This window comes from Musa acuminata, chromosome BXJ1-11 (assembly GCF_036884655.1).
Source record: "Musa acuminata AAA Group cultivar baxijiao chromosome BXJ1-11, Cavendish_Baxijiao_AAA, whole genome shotgun sequence".
NCBI classification, from domain to species: domain Eukaryota; kingdom Viridiplantae; phylum Streptophyta; class Magnoliopsida; order Zingiberales; family Musaceae; genus Musa; species Musa acuminata.
This window is the reverse complement of record NC_088337.1, coordinates 1,003,310-1,021,720: the sequence shown is the minus strand read 5'-3', so window position 1 is coordinate 1,021,720 and position 18,411 is coordinate 1,003,310. Positions and strand designations below refer to the sequence as shown.

Here is an 18,411-nt window from a genome sequence, read left to right as displayed (position 1 = left end):
GATTATTAGACTGTCTTTTTGGTTAGGCAGCCAAGACCTAATTTCTTGTTATCTTCTTCTTTGTTCTCCACCGGAACGGGCATACCTAAGCATCTCCGTCTATATAAGAACCCTCTAACTTCGACCTTGTCAAGCTCAAGCTTTAGCAGGACGAGGAGGAGGAGGAAAAGGAAGCGACATGAGGTTTACCTGGCTGTTATTCTTAGCTCTAAGCAACTGTTTCTTCTGCAGCATTGCGAGTGCTAAGCCTGCAAAAGCCCACTGTAAGAACCCTTACTTTTGGAGATGCTACGGAGTCCCCCACACCTGTCCTCCTGGATGTCCTAAATTCTGCCAAGTAGATTGCAAGATCTGCAAACCATATTGTGGTAAGCTTCTCTCTTCTCATATCTGTTACTGTTAGCGCAAATGCACAGTTCATCTTAGAACCTTGGCAGCTTGTGACAAGCCCGGAGCGGTATGCCAAGACCCTCGCTTCATCGGCGGGGACGGCATCATGTTCTACTTCCACGGGAGGAAGGACAAGGACTTCTGCCTTGTCACCGACGCCGGCATCCACATCAACGGCCACTTCATCGGGAAGAACAACCGCAAGGGGAGGGACTTCACCTGGGTCCAGTCCATCGGGGTGCTCTTCGGCCGGCACCGGCTATTCGTCGGCGCGAGGAAGGTCTCACGGTGGCACGCATTCGACGACAACATCCACATCCAACTCGACGGAGCAGACGTCGAGATCCCGTCCGGAGAGGGCGCGGTCTGGGAGTCTCGAGGAGCAGGGTTGACGATCGAACGCGTTGCGGCGGAGAACGACGTGGTGGTGGAAGTTACGGGTCTCGTGGAGATAAGAGCGAGGGTGGTGCCGATCACCGCAGAGGAATCGAGGGTGCACGGGTACGACATAGCTGAGGACGACGACTGCTTTGCTCATCTGGAGCTCAGCTTCAAGCTGAGCTCGCCGAGTCCTTCACTGCATGGGATTCTGGGACAGACCTATGCTCCGGACTACCGCAGCCGAGTCAAGAACGGCGCTGCAATGCCGATCATGGGCGGCGAGAAAAAGTTCTCGTCGTCCCATCTGTTTGCCACGGACTGTGCTGTCTCAAGGTTCGGAACGGAAGGAGAAGAAGAAGGCAATGAACTGAAGACAGCGAACGTTGCAAAGTCGCAGTAGGAAAGGATAGGTTGGATTCTTACGGTGTATAATAGTCCCAAGATTGCAGTAAATAAGGGACAAAGGTGTTTGACCTAAATCATTAATCAAAATATTTAAGTTAAAATTTATAATAATTTATTAATAAGATATTTATAATTTAATTTTAATCTTATTCAGGACTAATTGAGAGTGATACGTGAAGATAATAATAATAATAGTAATAATAAAATAAATAAATAAATAAATAAATAAAATCAGAATGAGATGATCATAAACAGTAAAAAATATCAATAGTAAAAATATGGGTCTAAATAGTAACCTGCGACGCAAACTAATTATCCGAATCGGCTTCTTTATCGTCGTCATCGAGATCACGTTCTTCCATGGCCTCTGCCTTTCCCTTCCTCCTCCTTCCCAATGTCCCCAGTCCCAAAATGCCCCCGCCATCCTCTCTCCTATTCCCCAAACCCCGCCCCCTCTCCCTCCCCTTCCGCTGCTCCGCCGCCGCCGCGCCCGCCTTCGACCTCCGCGGCTACTGGATGTCCTTGATCTCCGAGATCGAGGCAGATCTCGACTCCGCCGTCCCGATCCGCTACCCGGAGAGCGTCCACAAGGCCATGCGCCACTCGGTCCTCTCCGGCGGCGGAAAGCGCGCGCCGCCTATCATGTGCATCGCCGCCTGCGAGCTCGTCGGCGGCCACCGCTCTGCTGCTTTCCCCGCTGCCTGCGCCCTCGAGATGATCCACGCCGCTTCGCTCGTCCACGATGACCTACCCTGCATGGACGCCGCCCCGCTCCGCCGCGGCCGCCCCTCCACCCACGCCCTCTTCGGGGTCGACATGGCCGTCCTCGCCGGCGACGCCCTCTTCCCCCTCGCCTACCAGCACATCGTCGCCCGTACCCCGTCGCCCGACCTAGTGTCCCATGTTGCCGTCCTCCGCGTCCTTGCCGAGATCGCCCGCGCCGTCGGGTCCACCGGCATGGCCGCCGGCCAGTTCCTCGACCTATCCGGCGCCTCCTGCGGAGGCGAGGAGGCGGTCGTCCTCGTCCTGGAGAAGAAATTCGGCGAGATGGCCGAGTGCTCCGCGGTGTGCGGGGGGCTGCTGGGCAGCGCTAGTGATGAGGAACTGGAGGCGTTGAGGCGGTACGGCCGGATGATGGGGGTGCTGTACCAACTGGTGGACGACGTGCTGATGGAGTCGAACGGAGGGGCGGGGAAGATGAGGAGCAATGCGAGCGTGGTCACGGCACTGGGGATGGAGAGGGCATTGAAGATGGTGGAGGAGTTCAAGACGAAGGCCAAGCAGGAGCTGCAGAGGTTTGGGGACAAGTACGGGGACAAGGTGCAGCCTTTGTCTAGTTTTGTAGATTATGCTGTGGAGAGGGGTTTCTTGGTCGATAGCAGTGCCAATGTGGCTGTGAACAGCAAAGCTTCTTGCTAGGATGCTGAATTCAGCCCAATTGTTGTGGAACAAAAGCTCATTCAGTGAGTCCTTTCACATTCTGATCTATTTGTATGCTTGAACGAAGCCTCATTGTTGAATTCTTATCAACTTCAGTGGAAAAAAGCTCCTTTTGTATGTTCTTTTATAATCTGATTTGTTTGCATAGTTGAATGAAGCCTCGTTGTTGAATTCTGCTCTACTTTAGTGGAACAAAAGCTCATTTTGAGTCCTTTTATATTCTCATCATTATGCATAAATAAATGAATCTTCATTGTGTGAATTCTGCCAAAATTTGTAGGTCCTATATTCTGATCTATATGCAGAAATGAACAAATTCTTATTGTCTGAATTCCACCAAGTTTCAGTGGAGTAAAAGATCATTTAGTGATCCCTTTTAAATTAGAGTGAAGCCTCAGTGTATTATGACCGAAGGTCTTCAATGCTTTGTAGCTAAGTGTTAAACTATGCGCAATTGTTTGGGTCCGTCAAACTGTGCCATGCATCTGGTTATGAAACTCTTTTCACTAATGGAAACACTGTAGCCAATACAATAGCCATTAGATTTCTTAATAACAAATGTATGTTCAGCACCATCTAAAAATGCTACAATTCTTGTGATATTTTCCCAACCTTTTAAATGATCAGGTCAGTGATTTAAAAAGCGCTAGGTGCTAAAAGACACCAAGGTCCCAAAATGCCCGAGACGCTAAATGCTCATCCGAACAAAGTAAGACGTTCTAAAATCTTAAAATATAAAAAAATAATATAATTAATAAAGGGATAAAAAATATCACTGATAGTGAAATCGATAGTAGACAGTGGGAAGAGAAGCAACGGTGAGAAGTTGATAGCAGCGGCGGAGGATTAGTCTAAGACAACTGTGGCAGCGTTGTGAATGATAGCAGCGGCAACGGATAACAGTAGCGGACAACAACGATAGTGGACAGCAGCGGGAGAAAGACGGTCGGCGACAGAGGAAGATTGTGGTGGAGGTAGCGATAGAAAGCGTCCACGACGGAGGCAGCGAGAGAAAACGCTAGGGTTGGCTCGGGGTTGCGCGAGCTTGAAGGGCAGCTTTTGAGGTAAGAAATTGCGTTAGTTGGTTCGATCGATCCAACTAACTGCTATTGAACCGAACCAGACATAAAAGTATGGTTTGATTGCCTTATATGAATCGGGTGTTTGCTTGAAGCGCTCGGCGCTTGGGCTCAGGCGAGCACCAGGCGGTGCCTCATTGAAGCGCATCGCCTAGTCCGCACATGAGGCGCTCGGGCCTCACCTCACCTCTCCCGAGCACCTATTTAAATCATTGGATCAGATATCTGTAGCTTTGTTTGAATAAGCTTTAGACCATATTGTTGTCCTTTGCGAAAAATTCTTGGTCAAGATTGGGCAAAGAGAGTTAGGAAGAAGAGGCATGTTAGAATGACTAGTCATATTTCAAATCCAGAGTCTCAGTGAAGTCAGGTTCCTTAATAGAGTTTTGTGATTGTTCAGTATATTTCTCACATAGACATATTAATATATTATGATTTATCTGCATATACATGGTTTTAATGTTTTAAGAAGCTAAAACCTTATTCTGTCCTTTGACTAGATTAATTGGATTGTAGGTTTTAATGTTTTAATGTATGCATACAATCTTGTAGTTCATGATTATCATGTATTTAGAGAAGTGCAAAAAAAAAGTCCAACATCTACTAGAAAGAGACATATTTGCTTCAAAGGTTTTAATAGTAGATTGTTAGGATTGATATGTATTTTAGGAGTCTTGATTCTATTCAAACTATTTGGATTAGGGATCTAAGTAGGAAGAGAAGTCTTTAGAGAATTAAGATTTGTTTTTGTGAATATATCATGAGTTTCTGAGGTTTTGGTGAGAGAGAAGCACAGAGAACTAAATTTTAGATGCTCATTGGGGAGAGCGGTTTAAGTGAGAGGATGTATAAGGGTTTCATTCTTGGATTTGAGATAACTTAAAGAGAGAGTTTTCATTGTATCTAGTTTTTCTTATAGAAAATTTAATATTTTTCATAGACATAGGCAGGGTGTGCCAAACCACATTAAATCTTGCATTCGCGTTTTGCTATGTTTTATTGATCTCTGGGTTCTGAGATTCTCTTTTGGTTTCAAGCTCTTTTCTCGCTCTCAACAATGATGGAAAGTTGATCAAAAGAGAGAATAAATTTTCAATATATGATGGAGGAGATTGGAAAAAGGGTGAACTGTGGGACAAGCTGACAAATCGATCAAGAAACATATTCATGATGTATTGCATTTTGTTAATATGAAGGCTGCGGAAGTCCATCACTTCCTCACAGATCAAGTGTTGGACACGAGGGACATTAACACCTTCTCCATATGCTTTCTCTTTCCCATGAGAAAGAGAGGAGACTACTGCTATTGATTCCAGGAAAGCTGCAACAGTAACAAAATCCAATCTTTCTTTGCTCTCTAATCCTCCTATTAAATGTCTTCTCTTTTCGTTTTCTGTATTTGTGTTACAGAAATGTGTTGGCGACTAATGCCGGTAAATTGGCTTGAGCAGGTTGATTGATGGCGGAGTTAGAGCGTTGCCGCCTGTTTCGTGGCGTCTATCAGTTGTGAACCTTCTCTAGTTGCATGGAAAAGACACTATTAATGGTGGGCATTTGTCATAATGCTTCAATAGGTCTTAACACAAGTCATTATGTTCTGAGTCTGTATGATGGAATTACTGATAAACCTGATTCATGCATTGTTTTTTTGGTCACAACTGTGGTGCTGTAGATTGATGTACACAGTATATGTTGATCTTTTGTTCTTTGTTGATGTTAGAATCAGAGCTGTCAGTAGAACTAACAAGGTTTTGTTGATCTCTGTCAAAGTCTGCTTCAATCCAAAGGTGTGATTTGTGTTGTATGCAGTCTCAGAAACTGATCATTTATTCGTAGCTTTTCTAATCCCTCGTTTTATTTGAGTAGCAGATTACTGGGTTTTGCTGTCTTTTCTCACGCAGGAAACACGTTTTTTATTCTACCAAAAGAATTGTGGCCCCCCTTGCCATTGCGGATGTCTGGCGTCATTTTAAGGAACCATGTTCCCTGTTTCGGCCAAAACAGGTGATGTGCACCTAGTAGTTTCCAGGTTCCAACGCCTCGCGATAAATCTCTCTATATGCGTGGCCACGAGATGTCGACGGAACGGAGCGCCGTGTCTCGTGTCGCAACGCCGCCGTTCATCGCCTACGCTGCGAGAGCGTCGCCGGGGAAGCATCCATGGCTTCTCCTTGCTTCTTCCGCTTATCCCTCCCTCTGCCCCTCTTTCCTCTCCTCACGAGGTAAAAGATTTCGCTGTGTTTTCACCTTATCGGCGGTTGACGCGTTACGGCATTTCGTCGAATGCCTTTGTTGCAGAAATGTGCCGATGGTGGCAATCCATTCTTTTGCACCTTGCCGGTCTATGCATCGGCGTTTGCTATCCAGTGCCATGATTCCGCGACCAAATCATTTGAGGTGTTCTGATCAAACGAACGGTTTTTGGTTCCGAGATGTTGTGGTTCTTGCTTTGTTGTGACAATCGTTGTAAATGGATTTTGCAGTTGCATTAGGTCGATGGCATCCAATGTGAGTGCTGAAGAAGCCGGCGTGCCGAGATCTGTCCCCGTGGCCGTCGCCCATGAGCTCCTCAAAGCGGGACATCGCTACCTCGATGTCAGGTTGGTTACAGTACAACTTGTAAGGCGCTGCAATGACTCCGTTTGGATATGGTAGAAATTTGAGATTGGTTTAATAAATGTCTTTTGGATTTCAATGGATTTGTAGGACGGAAGGGGAATTCAGTAGCGGGCATGCAGTGGGAGCTGTTAACATTCCTTACATGTTCAAGTCTAACTCAGGTAACGAATCATTAGACTGAAATCTTAATCCTCTTGCATTGGCTCTGATTTTTTTTGTCAATTTCCATTCATTGTTCTTTTTATTTACTTCAAACTTTTTAATGTAGTTTTTCGTAATCTAGTTGATGAGGAATGGTGGATCTGACCTAGTCCGTGTCCTTATGCCAAACAAAGCATCATCTTAGAACTGAGTTAATCTGAGTGGCATACTAAAATTGGGAAGTGACATTGAATTCGGAGGTCAGATTTGCAAGAAGACAGAAGGGCCTTCAATGCTTAAGTTAGAACTGGAGAAGTGTCATAAATGTGCAGTGGGAGAAAGAAAGTTGAAGTGTGTGAATGGAGCTGAAGGAAAGAGAAATTATAAGCACCATTGATCATACAACTCATTAATGTTACGAGATGGGCTTACAATGGTTTGATTGGGGTGACACTATTGGTCGACTTTGATGATGATGTGGCTCATTAATGCTGTTGTTAAATGCTATGTTGGGAGGGAATTAGTAGGTTATGTAGTCACCAAATATAAATTGAGTGAGCAGAAAAATCGGACAAGAAAAAAGACACAAATGATTTAACATGGTTCTGATTATGACAAAAACATCGTTCCTGCATCCACGGGGAGAAGGAAATCCCAATAAAGAACTTGAACCCTACAACGATAGGGGAGTCATAACACGGTGACGATCTCCCCAGGAGAAAAATCCAAAACAAGCTTACCTAAATACAACAAAAACAAGAAGTAACAAAAATTACAGAAATACTCCTGTTGACCAATATTTGACCAATGTTGACCAGAGTCAACGGTCAACTTCTTCCTCCTCTCTACGGTTGCTGTCAGAGCATAGTGGCAAGCTGACAGAGGACTCATCAGAGAAGAATCATTGATGTCTTGGTTGGATTTGTGTTGGAGTGGGAGATCTCTCACATCTTTGTTCTTCCTTCCCAATCTTTCTACTATTCCCCAAAGCTCTATTCATGGGAACGAGCGAAGGTGGAGGGAGAGCAACATGCAGGCAGCGGGCAGTAGTGATGAGCAGCACGCGGGTGGTTGCGATTGTGGTGATTGCAACGAGCAGCACGTGGGTGGTTGCGGTTGTGGAGACCGCAGCGAGGATGCAGTGAGTGTCGCGTGCGACGAGGACTGTAGCTGTGAGCGCAGGCGGTGCGTGGGTTGCGGTGAGGACAGCAGGCAACACAGGTGGGTCGTTATGTGCGGCTGCGGTGAGCGGTGTAGGCCCATGGGTAGGCAGTGAGCGATGAGAAGTGCGATATGAAATGCCTAGTGTGAGGATAACAGTGTGTTGTGTGAGTGAAGACACGCATGCAGCCGTGGTGTCACGACCTTAGCTGGAATTGCCTAAGGCGTGAGGCACTCTTGCGGCCAAAGACGCGAACTTAGCTTGCGTTGCCTAAGTCGCGAGTTACCCTTGTGGCAAAGACGCGAACTTAGCTTGCGTTGCCTAAGTCGCGCTTCGCCCTTGCGATATTGCTCCGCAAGGATCAGCCCACTTTGTAACCTCTCGCAGGTCCCGAAGGACCTGTAAAAGAGAAAGTTGGTTAGTTCGAAAGAACGAGCAACGGACAAGTCCCGAAGTCTCGCGAAAAGGGAAGCTTTACAAGCAATTCGACGAACACCTTGTGTGCACAAGAGAAAAGAGGGAGAGGGAGAAAAACAAGGCTTTCAAGGATGAACGAACAGCTGCAAGCCCACAAACAGCCGCTCACCTGGTCCCGGGCGCGAAGACAAGTTCCCGTAAAGGTCACGTGCGAACTTGCGAAAGAGAGTTCAACGCCCGGTATATAACCAAAGCCCCATCCAGCCCTGTGCCACCCAGGGGGTTCTAGGGGTCTGAGATGGCTGACATTTTGGTGAGCGGAGGCAGTTCTCCGCAACCCTCCCACGGCACGCGAAAACGGAGCTGTTTTGGGCTGTTTTGGGGCTGTTTTGCTCGGTTCGGTGAGCGGTCGCTTTGTAACGCTGCAGCTTGTTCGAACTTACATATTTACAAGCAAAATGACCCAAAACCAAGAGAAAACATGTTGTCAAGCAGCTGTACATGCAGGTGTGAGCGACGAACGGTTCGTTGAACGGAGTTGTTGCGGGTGCGCGACGACCGTTTGTGATAGTGGGGCACTCGATGAGGAAGGCAGCGGTGGCATGAGGGTGATACGTGTGAGGGTTTCTCACGCGGGTTGAACTGGTTTGGTTCACCTTTGGCTAAGCCCGACTTTGACTCAATTTGAGTCAATTCTCACAAATTCTCCTCCTTGATGAAAAATGGGTGTTGGTTTAGCTCAGAAACTTTATCTTCTCTTCTCCCAAAAATGCCCCAATGGGCATTAAACTGAAGCTTGATGCAGGTTGACCACATTCAAGCAGTGCTTAAATTTCGCCAAAGGAAGTGGCTTTGTTAGCATGTCCACTCGGTTATGAGCTGAATCAATTTTGTAAAGAAGAACATCCTTTTTAGTGATTACTTCACTAATAAAATGATACTTGACGTCGATATGTTTGGTTCTGTCATGGTACATCTGATCCTTGAATAGAAAAATCATGCTTTAACTGTCGTTGTGCACGATGACATCTGCTTTCTGATTTGTAAATTTTTTTACCAAATTTCCCAGCCAAATTTCTTCCTTTATTTCTTTAGTTATCGCTATGTATTCTGCCTTGGTGGTTGAAAGCACAATAGTAGATTGGAGCTTGGTTTTCCAAATCACTGTGGTCCCTTCTATAGTGAAGACATAAGTGGTAATGGATCTCCTTTTGTTGAGATCCCCAGCATAATCAAAATTTGAAAAACCTACAAACGAGACATTAGTTTTTCCAAATACTAAACAATTTTTTTGGGTTCCTAAAAGGTACTGAAGAACCCATTCAACAGCTTCCCAGTGAGCTCTTTTGAGGTTTTCCATGTATCGGCTCACTATGCTGACAACATGAGCAAGATCAAGGCGCGCACAGACCATGGCATACATTAGATTGCCCACTGCACCTGCATAAGGAACCTTTTTTATTTCTTTTGTTTCTTTCTCGTCTTGGGGACACAAGGACTCTGACAATCGAAAGTGTGCGGCCAGTGGAGTGCCAAATTATTCCACTACTTTCTTTATGTACGTCTCTTAGGATAAGTACAGCTTCCTGACAGATCTGTTACGACGAATCTCCATGCCAAGAATTCTTTTCACTGCTCCCAAGTCCTTCATTTCAAACTCCTCCTTAAGCAGATACTTAAGCTTGTCTATTTTAGACTTGTCTATTACAACAAGAAGCATATCATTAATGTAAAACAGTAGATATTCTGTGAAATTGCTTGCCCTTTTTAGATATACGCAGCTATCATAAAGTGATCTGTTGTATCCAGAATTAAGCATAAACTGATTAAATCATTTATACCATTGCCTTGGAGCAAACATGGTTTTCCTTCCCTTTTTCCTTAAACCCTTATGGCTGCTCCATGTAGATCTCTTCTATTAAGTCTCTATGAAGAAATGCTATCTTCACATCTAGCTGCTCTAGCTCCTAATCGAATGTTATTACCAAGGGTAGTAGGACTCGGATAGAAGTATGTTTAACAATCGGAGAAAAAATATCTTTGTTAAAGAGCCACTTGCACCTAAACAACTTCTTGTTAGGTGGGGGCTTCACTAATTCCCAATTATGATATTTTAATAGTGATTGAGACTCCTTTGTCATCACTTGATGCCACTTCTTCAAGTTTGGACTATCAAGAGTCTCCTTGTATGAAGTTAGCTCTTCTGCACTCTATAACTCCTCAACAACAATGAGTGCGTAGGTGATGATGTTTGCGTGCTTTGGGTTTGGATGTGGTTTGCCACGTAGCCGGCCAAGGGCAATGTTATAAGGGCACTCCTTCTTGGCCGGTTGTGGTTCCTCCTTCTTTGTACCATCTTCTGCGATGACGATGCCTATATTCTTTAGATTCATGATTATGGTTCGGAAGACACTAATGTACTGGTACACTGAGGTTCCTTATGTCATTCATAATAGAAACAACCTCTACTTGAGGGTCATCTTCCCTGTGAGGGTTTTGTCCTGATATAGGGCTGCTAATTTGCCCCAAACATTTTCTATTGTTTGTTCTACGATAGCCTCCCAAAACAAACTTGGCCAAATACAACAAAAACAAGAAGTAACAGAAATTGTAGAAATACCCGTATTGACCAAGATTTGACCCATGTTGACCAGAGTCAATGGTCAACTTCTTCCTCTTTGCGGTTGCTGCCAAGAGCATAATGGCAGGCCAGCGAAGGACTTGCCAAAGAAGAAGCTTTGACGTCTTGGTTGGATTTGGGCTAGAGTGAAAGATCTCTCATATCTTCTCTTTTCTTCCTCCGCAATCTTTTTGCCATCCCCTAAAACTCCATTTACAGGAGTGAGGGAAGGTGGAGGGCAAGCAACACGCGGGTGGGTGCGGTGAGCAGCACGCGGGTGGGTTGCGGCTATGGTGATTGCGGCGATGAAAACTATAGCGGGGAGCATCATGGGTGGCGAGCAGTTGCACATAGGTGGCTGCAGTGAGTGCTGTGGGCAAGCACACTCGCATGTGACAAAGGCTGCACCTGTGGGCACAGGTGGCGGCGTGGGCTGTAGTGATGACCACAGGCAACGTAGGCGGGCGATTGTGTACAACTGCGGCGAGCCACGCGAGACCACAGGCAGGCGGCAAACGGCGAGGGTGGCTACCGCGATAGGAGCACGATGTGTAACACCCCGCATGAGGGTGCTGGTGCACTGTGTGAATGCAAGCACACACGCAGCAATGGGGGCTGCTCGGTGAGGAAGGCAGCGGTGGCGTAAGGGTGATACACACGAGGGTTTCTCACGTGGGTTGAACTGGTTCGGTTCACCTCTGGCTGAGCCCAACTTTGATTCAATTTGAGTCAGTTCCCACATACTAACATATGTCGAGCTCAGGTTAGCTGGTTGAGTGAGCCCTTCAAGTTATTCTCCATCGATTTCTATGATAAAATCTTTTAGGTTTCCCCTCAGGCTGTTCAGTGATACTGCATAAACGAACACATAATTACTTGCATTTTGTCAGTATGCTTTAATGTGATTGCACAAACACTAGCAAACAACCATCTTGGAACAGCTCAGTATTTATTCTTTGCAAGAGAACATGAGGATATAAATCTAAGAAAGGTCTCTTTTGTATACAAGCTGCATTGTCCGTGGAAAAGCTTGACCGATAATAGTTGATCGAACAACCTGACTTCAGAACTTTCAACTAGTTACTTTTTGTCTCCTGAGTCATTTTTGTTAGTTCCCGCAGAAGTTTTAGTGAATTTTAGGTTCTGGGAGAAACAAAATTAGAACAGTCATCCACCAATGATCTCCTCCCAGTACATATTAACTGACAAATTGACTTGACACTTTTCTAAGTCATTATACCCTTTTCTGTTAGTTGACCTAATAAGAAACTTCATATTATTCCTAAACACTTCTTTTGTATCTCATTGTTTCTGTTTTATCTTATCTAACAATTGATATACTCTCACATCTGGATACAGGAATGTCAAAGAACCCAAACTTTATGCAGGAAGTGTTATCAACTTTCAAAAAGGATGATGAGATAATTGTTGTGCGTTGTCTTACCTTCACCTTTATTAGATCCTAGATTTTAATCCAAACCCATTCTTCTGATCTTCCTATCTTATTATGTTATCTTGTTTCTGGCAGGGTTGTTTAAGTGGAAAACGGTCATCTATGGCTGCAACTGAACTTTCAAATGCTGTAAGTAGTTCATGATATGCTTCAAATTGTATTGAAGAAATTTACCAAGTTCCATTGTTGGACATACAAATCCATGGGAGTCCGGACGGTGTCTGATTATCCAAAAGGACCAGCTAGAAACAGGATTAGTTTTTTGTGATGACATGATCACCACAAATTCTCTAATATTTGCAGTTGATGTTTTGATGTTAGCACCATAGTTTTTTGCATTTACTTTACAACCATATTAACCATAGATGCATTTTTGCAGGGTTTTACTGGCATCACAGATATTTCTGGTGGTTATTCAGCATGGGTGGAGAATGGACTTCCAACAGAGAAATAATTGAATCAGAATGGCCAATGTGCTTCCAACTAATAGATGAGGTATGGCTGCAACGTGAACGAGGATTGCTTCTATGAGAAGGTTTAATCTGCATGAGACACTGCATCCTTGCATTGTTTGGGATCTAAAACCTCTGTCCCTAATTAATTATTCCTCATGGCTTTGGATTGCTTTTGTTATCCTACCAGCAACTCAATCAATCAAGTTAAATATGCTCTTCGACGTCACTGTTTTTTGGATCAAACACCATAAAATATTTTGTTCTTGTGAAGATATTTGGCATGTTTGTTAGAGCTGAATCGGATTCGAAGTATCCATAAATTTCCTTGGATTGACCTTGAAACATGAGCTCCATCATTTGCTGATGCTTTACATGGATTAATTTCTAATGGTGTTGAATATTTGTTATGAGTATTTAGATATATGTTTGTATATATTTCTGACATATTACCAGCTTCCACCCAGTCGTGCGATGCACGCAACTTTGTGGTGCAGTGCACTCGGGTCAGCCATGCATGCCAGTCTGCTTCCTTCATCCCACCACGTTCTTGCGATCTTTGCCATCACATAAAGAGGAAAAGACCACCAAATCTCTTTCTGTCTCTACCAACCCTGCCATGACATGTGAGCACATCTCTTTATCCCTTTCACGGCTGACTCTACCACTATACAAACCTCCCTTTACTTCAACAAGAGGCCACCTCCGGAAGGCAAGAACAATGGCCAGAGCTTGGCGATGGCTCGGCGCCGCCCGTCGAGCGCTGGCGAGGTCCTCGTGCACCAACGCCACCGATCTCGATGCCATCAGGAACACCACCACCACCATCTACAACCCCATGACAGCACCAGCAGCAGCAGAAGGAGAAGCCGAGGTTTCTGTGAGCAAGAACTCCAGCTATCACCCCAGGGAAGACGAGACTGTGGCGTACCGGGATGCGTTCTCCAGGGAGGACCTCGCGGCGATCACGATCCAAGCCTGCTTCAGGGGCCATCTGGTGCGTGAACTCTTTGCCCTTTGCGTGTATGTCTTGTTTGGGTTGCAGTGGTTATCATCATCATCAGCAGCAGCAGCAGCAGCATGCGCCTCTCATCGTGCTTGGTTGTTGTGGTGGTGGTGGTGGTGGGCAGGCGCGGCGAGCGTTTCGGGCGCTGAGGAGCCTGGTGAGGCTGCAGGCCGTGGTGCGGGGCGCGTGCGTGCGGCGGCAGGCGCGGATCGCCATCCACTGCATGCAGGCTCTCGTGCGGTTGCAGGTGCGGGTGCGGGCGAGGCAGCTACTGGATGGATCAGGAGAGGTTGCTGGCTCATCGATCAAGAACTTAAAACTCCATTGATTGACTTCTCCCTCTTCTGCTTTTGATCTTTTTGACCAAGTTAACACATATGCTACGAGGTTCTTCTTCTATTTCTGTTCTTTGTGTTTGACTTTCTTCCTATCTTATTCTTTTGTGACAGCAGAGTGTCTTGATGCATCTTTAACATTCTTTTTTTTGTTGCTTCGGAGATCATACAATTGCTTATTCTGTACTTGTTTCTATTATTTTTTTGTGGGTGGGGGTTGGGGGGATGATTCTGGAGAAGAATCTACTCATCTTCACATCAATTTTTACTGCTCAACCTAAAATTAAGTTCATAGAAATCAAATCTAAAAAGCATGACACCAAACCAATTTAAAACAAACAGATGGAAAGTTCAAAGAAGAGAGAGATGATCAACACCACACCACATAAGATTCAACAACAGGAACCATTGTATTAAGATAAGATAAGATGATCACAGAGTCTGTCACTCGCAACTCTTAACTAAGATGGACAAAGCTGTCGAGGACGCAATGGAACATATTCTATATATTCTCATTTGTCGTATCAGTCAAAAAAGTCTACAAGTCACAGCATGGCAGTGTGTGACCTAAACTAGTCTAGCAATTGAAGGTCGCCCAGGTAGACGGCAGCCGTGCGGAGTTGGCAGTCGGCATGTTGCGCACATTCAGATCAACAGGAAGCAAGCGATACTCGATATCAAGCTCTCTTAGAACTTTGATCATCTCCTGGAGCACAAGCTCTCTTCGCGTCCACTTCTCCCCCATGTCTTGGAAGTTAATCCGATGCCTCATCCAGATCGAGACTCTCAGCCTGTTCATGTCGTCTACATCCCTGAGAACCACCGAGGGATTTGGGTACCAGTGTTCCGTCTTGTTCTCCATGTACCTACAATGGTTGGATGACAAGTAAGCTTCTCTTCTGTATGAAATCAACTTCTCAAGTTGGGAGGTTAACTTTCTCACCCTATAATTCTCTCTCTCATTACGGCAATCTTTTCCACCGGAGTTGCGACGTGAACACAAAAGTCGATCGATTCTCCCATGTCTGGACTCCGGTAGAAATTGCCGATCGGTAGAGTGGCCAACAAGGAATTCGGATATGTGATCTTCTGGTTGTCGTACCTCAAGAAAACTGTTGTCAGGATATTCATCTCCTCTACGATCATCTGAAACAGTAGAGACATGAAGTTAGATTAACCACTGCTAATTTATGTAGATAACATGATTACCTCTGTCGAGTTCTTTCTCTTGTACGTACCTGAACTCCATCCACTTCGCAGCGATCGCCAACATCATAAGGGTGCACCACGAATAAGAATATAATAGCTTCGAAGATCATCTTCAAAGTGTTACCAAAAATAAAAACTGCTACCAAAATCTGAGAGCTGAGGAGAACGAAGAAATGGGTGGTGGCAATTCCCAGGATCAGAAGCCAGAGACCGATCACAATAATTCCGACCACAATATTCGCCATCTGATGGAGTTTATTCACCGCTGTTTTTGTGTCGTTCAGTGTCAGAGAAAGAGCTCTGCGCTCCCTAAACGCATTGATCTGCAGCGGACGAATCAAATTCGTATTCGACTATGCTTCTCTTGGGAAACAAAAGAAAAAAATTAGATTTGCTTTGATGAAAAATGAGGCGATCATTACCACCCAGTTCTTGAGAGACTTCCTGTTGACCCTATTTTTTTCTTGTGCTCCCTCGAACAAGCTCATCGTCTTTATAGCTTCATCCTCATTCATGAAACGCATTAAATCTACCAAGTAGATATACCTACAGAATCTCAAAGCATTCAGTCGATCGGCCGCATCCATGATCGACAGTACGTTTGCATTAGCCGTACAACCGATGACGGAGACAGAAGAGGTTCTGATTTACCAGCCACCAAGTTATTAACAGAGGAGTTCTCATCTATAGAGATAAAATGCCATTGTACATCTTGCCTACAGGTGCTATGCATTCTCGATGGTTTTTGGGTTAGGAGGAGATGTTAATTGTTCTTGATTCCACCTCAGGTACTGCATACATGCCACCGGTGAGAAATCATGGATTTCGAGGCTTAGACTATATGACTATCGACTGTAATCCTCTCCAGGAAACAGGGCGATTAATTAAACATAGAGATAACAGGTTCCAGCAAGAACAATGATAGTATGCAATTCGTCGAACACCTTGAGAAGCACAAGGAGACTTACTTGGCACCAGGCCTGGCGACATTCTTGAAGATGTTTCTGGCCGCAGCCTTGGCCTCGTACTCGCTGCGTATCTGCATCAGGGAATCATCGTCCCCGCTCCCCTGCAGCGCCTGCTCATCTAGCGTCGTCAGAGTCCCACGCCGCACGATCCTCACCAGCTTTTTCATCCTCCAAGCAGATATGTTCTTGGGGTTGAGCTTGTGCAGCTCGTCGATCGTGATCCCTTCCTCCTGGTGTTTGACACCCGTGACCTTGACACTTCTGCCCATCCGCGCGCTGCTCCTCTGAATAGGTCCGCTTCCGATCACCCTGCCGCTCCTGTTGGTAAGTGCTGCTGCCTGGAGCTCTTTGGAGATTCGGGCGCCTGCGTTCTGTAGCTTTTGCACCTCGGCCATCATCCGGTCCTCGTCGTCCCTGATGTTCTGGATCTCAATCAGCGGCGGACCGGAGAGCGTCTCGATCACGTACTGATTGAACAGAGACTCCTGGATGCGGTCGAAGTAGGTGCTCACGTGGAAGGAGGAGGCGAGGACCTTGACGAGCAGAGTCTTGACGAGCCGGAACCCGGTGGCGATGAGGAGGCAGAACAGGACCTTGGTGACGTAAGGCGGGACGTTGCTCGTGGTCCGGCGCTTCATCTTGTTGTCGAACATGCATTGCCACGAGAGGAGGACGAGGCCGAGCCAGAGGCAGTTCTGGACGGGCTTCCGGAGGCTGTAGACGAAGTAGAGCACGCGCTTGCGGAGGAGGAAGTTGCCCTCGATGCCCAAGACGATTAACCGGATGAACCAGCCGGAGACGAGGCGGCCGCAGATGAGAACGAAGAGGAGGAGGAGCCACCTCCAGAGGTGGAGGTCCAACAGCGTCATGCGCTTCAGGTGATGCAGGGCAAGGCTACAGGCGAGCGCGGCGATGATGAGGAAGAGACTCAGCCACTGGAGGACGGTGATCCAGCTGAAGTCGGCCCGCTTGAACTGCTCGGGGATGTCGTCGTCCATGAACGGGTCCTCATCGTCCTCGTCCAGCCGCAGCGACTTGCTGAGGAACCCGGACTTGATCGGCCCCGACCGGAGCTGGCCCGACTTCGGGAACATCCCCGACTTCGGGATCTCGTCATTGCCGGCAGCCGAGGGCGTTCCCGTCGGCGGAGGCACCGGGTCCATCAGTCTCGAGCGCGTCTTGGCGTGGAGCATGGTGGAGTTACGGCAGATGGAAGCGTTGGAGGTGCACCGTAGCACCTCGGCACCATCGCCTTCGTCATGTCCGAGGCTCGGGCTCGCAGAAGGCTTTCGTCGGCGAAGATTGGCGCCGTCGTCATCTTCATCGTCATCGTCATCGTCATCGTTGGAGGAGGACCGGTAGAGGTGGGTCTCGGCGGAGGGGGCTTGGAAGGAGACGCGGAGCTCCTTGGAGCCGGAGATGGAGGAGGGGGAGGAGGACTGCTTCTTGAGTTCCTCCATGTCCAGGTCTATGTCGAGGGTCAGCTCGGCGCCGGAGGCCCGCTGGTTGCAGAGAAAGGTTCTGATCAGCCGCGACGGCGGGTCCTCGGCGCTCTCCGCCTCGGGGTTCTTGAAGCTGAACCCTCCAGAGTTGTTACCTCCTCCTCGTGCTGCTGCTGTGTGGCCGTCGCTGCCATCTTCGTTCCAGAACTCGTAGCTGGAGTCCCTCCACACCCTGACACCGTCGCTGTTGCTACTGCTGCGGTCGGGGAGGGGGGAGTGCTGGTCGAATATGCCAGCGTCATGGCTGTTACCGTCGATCTTGACGACGACCTCGCCATGGTGGTCGCTATCGTCGTTGTCAAGAAGGATAGGCCGCTCCTCCAGCTCGTAGGAGAAGGTGCGGGAAGAGGTGTACTTGTGGGAGCCATGGGACTTGAAGGATCGACTCAGAGAATCCATGGAGGAGGGAAGACGGGTGGAGGTGGAGGAGGGAAGGAGAAGCTGAACTTAGAGACATAGAAGGGGAAGGGGGTTCCGGAAGGCACCAAGTGTAGGAAGGGTGCCAATGGAGAGATTTAGAACGTAGAAAACGGGACGTCAGAGTTTCGTCACCAAACCAAATCATAATACACGTGTGTGTATATATATGTATATATATGGGCACTATAATTGGAGGGGCGACCGCGGGGGCTGAGCAGCACCGACCGAGGTGGAGACGTGCACGGCGGAGGATGGAAGCGCAGATAGCGATGCGAGGGCGGCAGCGTTCCCGGCTCGGTTTCCTCGCGTCGCAAGTCAAAGGCGAGGGGGGGGGACAGGTGTCGTGGTTTTCGGATTTACCGGTGCCTCGTTATGCTACACGACCGGTCCTCCCTCTGTTTATTTATTATTA

At 47.0% G+C, this 18,411-nt stretch overlaps 5 protein-coding genes across 7 annotated transcripts; 4 read left to right on the top strand and 1 right to left on the bottom strand.

Annotated features, from left to right (window-relative positions):
* The first annotated feature begins 126 nt into the window (after positions 1 to 126).
* On the top strand, positions 127 to 1,287 carry LOC135596754 (uncharacterized). Its single transcript, XM_065088872.1, has 2 exons — positions 127 to 368; positions 438 to 1,287. Exons 1-2 carry the CDS (start codon positions 179 to 181, stop codon positions 1,169 to 1,171), a joined length of 924 nt encoding a protein of 307 aa, XP_064944944.1. The 5' UTR covers positions 127 to 178; the 3' UTR covers positions 1,172 to 1,287.
* Positions 1,288 to 1,497: 210 nt separating this feature from the next.
* On the top strand, positions 1,498 to 5,563 carry LOC135596753 (heterodimeric geranylgeranyl pyrophosphate synthase small subunit, chloroplastic-like). 3 transcript variants are annotated; one of them, XR_010481023.1, is made up of 3 exons: positions 1,498 to 2,639; positions 5,147 to 5,241; positions 5,416 to 5,563. XR_010481023.1 is itself a non-coding variant. In XM_065088869.1 (2 exons), the coding sequence occupies exon 1, from the start codon at positions 1,537 to 1,539 to the stop codon at positions 2,593 to 2,595; it is 1,059 nt and encodes a 352-aa protein (XP_064944941.1). In that variant the 5' UTR covers positions 1,498 to 1,536; the 3' UTR covers positions 2,596 to 2,639; positions 5,147 to 5,563. The 3 variants fall into 3 exon arrangements, 2 of the variants coding, with proteins under 2 accessions (XP_064944941.1, XP_064944943.1); XM_065088869.1 differs by having other exon boundaries at positions 5,147 to 5,563; XM_065088871.1 differs by lacking the exons at positions 5,147 to 5,241; positions 5,416 to 5,563 and adding an exon at positions 4,733 to 4,750.
* Positions 5,416 to 12,788, top strand: LOC135596755 (thiosulfate sulfurtransferase 16, chloroplastic-like). The gene is made up of 8 exons (XM_065088874.1): positions 5,416 to 5,482; positions 5,597 to 5,917; positions 5,994 to 6,092; positions 6,179 to 6,295; positions 6,402 to 6,475; positions 12,014 to 12,084; positions 12,183 to 12,236; positions 12,487 to 12,788. Exons 2-8 carry the CDS (start codon positions 5,856 to 5,858, stop codon positions 12,559 to 12,561), a joined length of 552 nt encoding a protein of 183 aa, XP_064944946.1. The 5' UTR covers positions 5,416 to 5,482; positions 5,597 to 5,855; the 3' UTR covers positions 12,562 to 12,788.
* Positions 12,789 to 13,027: 239 nt separating this feature from the next.
* On the top strand, positions 13,028 to 14,051 carry LOC135582800 (protein IQ-DOMAIN 17-like). Its single transcript, XM_065088873.1, has 2 exons — positions 13,028 to 13,556; positions 13,690 to 14,051. Exons 1-2 carry the CDS (start codon positions 13,077 to 13,079, stop codon positions 13,891 to 13,893), a joined length of 684 nt encoding a protein of 227 aa, XP_064944945.1. The 5' UTR covers positions 13,028 to 13,076; the 3' UTR covers positions 13,894 to 14,051.
* Positions 14,052 to 14,348: 297 nt separating this feature from the next.
* Positions 14,349 to 18,075, bottom strand: LOC103970824 (mechanosensitive ion channel protein 6). Its single transcript, XM_009384753.3, has 5 exons — positions 16,078 to 18,075; positions 15,532 to 15,655; positions 15,139 to 15,432; positions 14,844 to 15,046; positions 14,349 to 14,766 (listed from the first exon to the last, which is right to left on the bottom strand). The coding sequence occupies exons 1-5, from the start codon at positions 17,976 to 17,978 to the stop codon at positions 14,478 to 14,480; spliced, it is 2,811 nt and encodes a 936-aa protein (XP_009383028.2). The 5' UTR covers positions 17,979 to 18,075; the 3' UTR covers positions 14,349 to 14,477.
* Between the last annotated feature and the right edge of the window lie 336 nt (positions 18,076 to 18,411).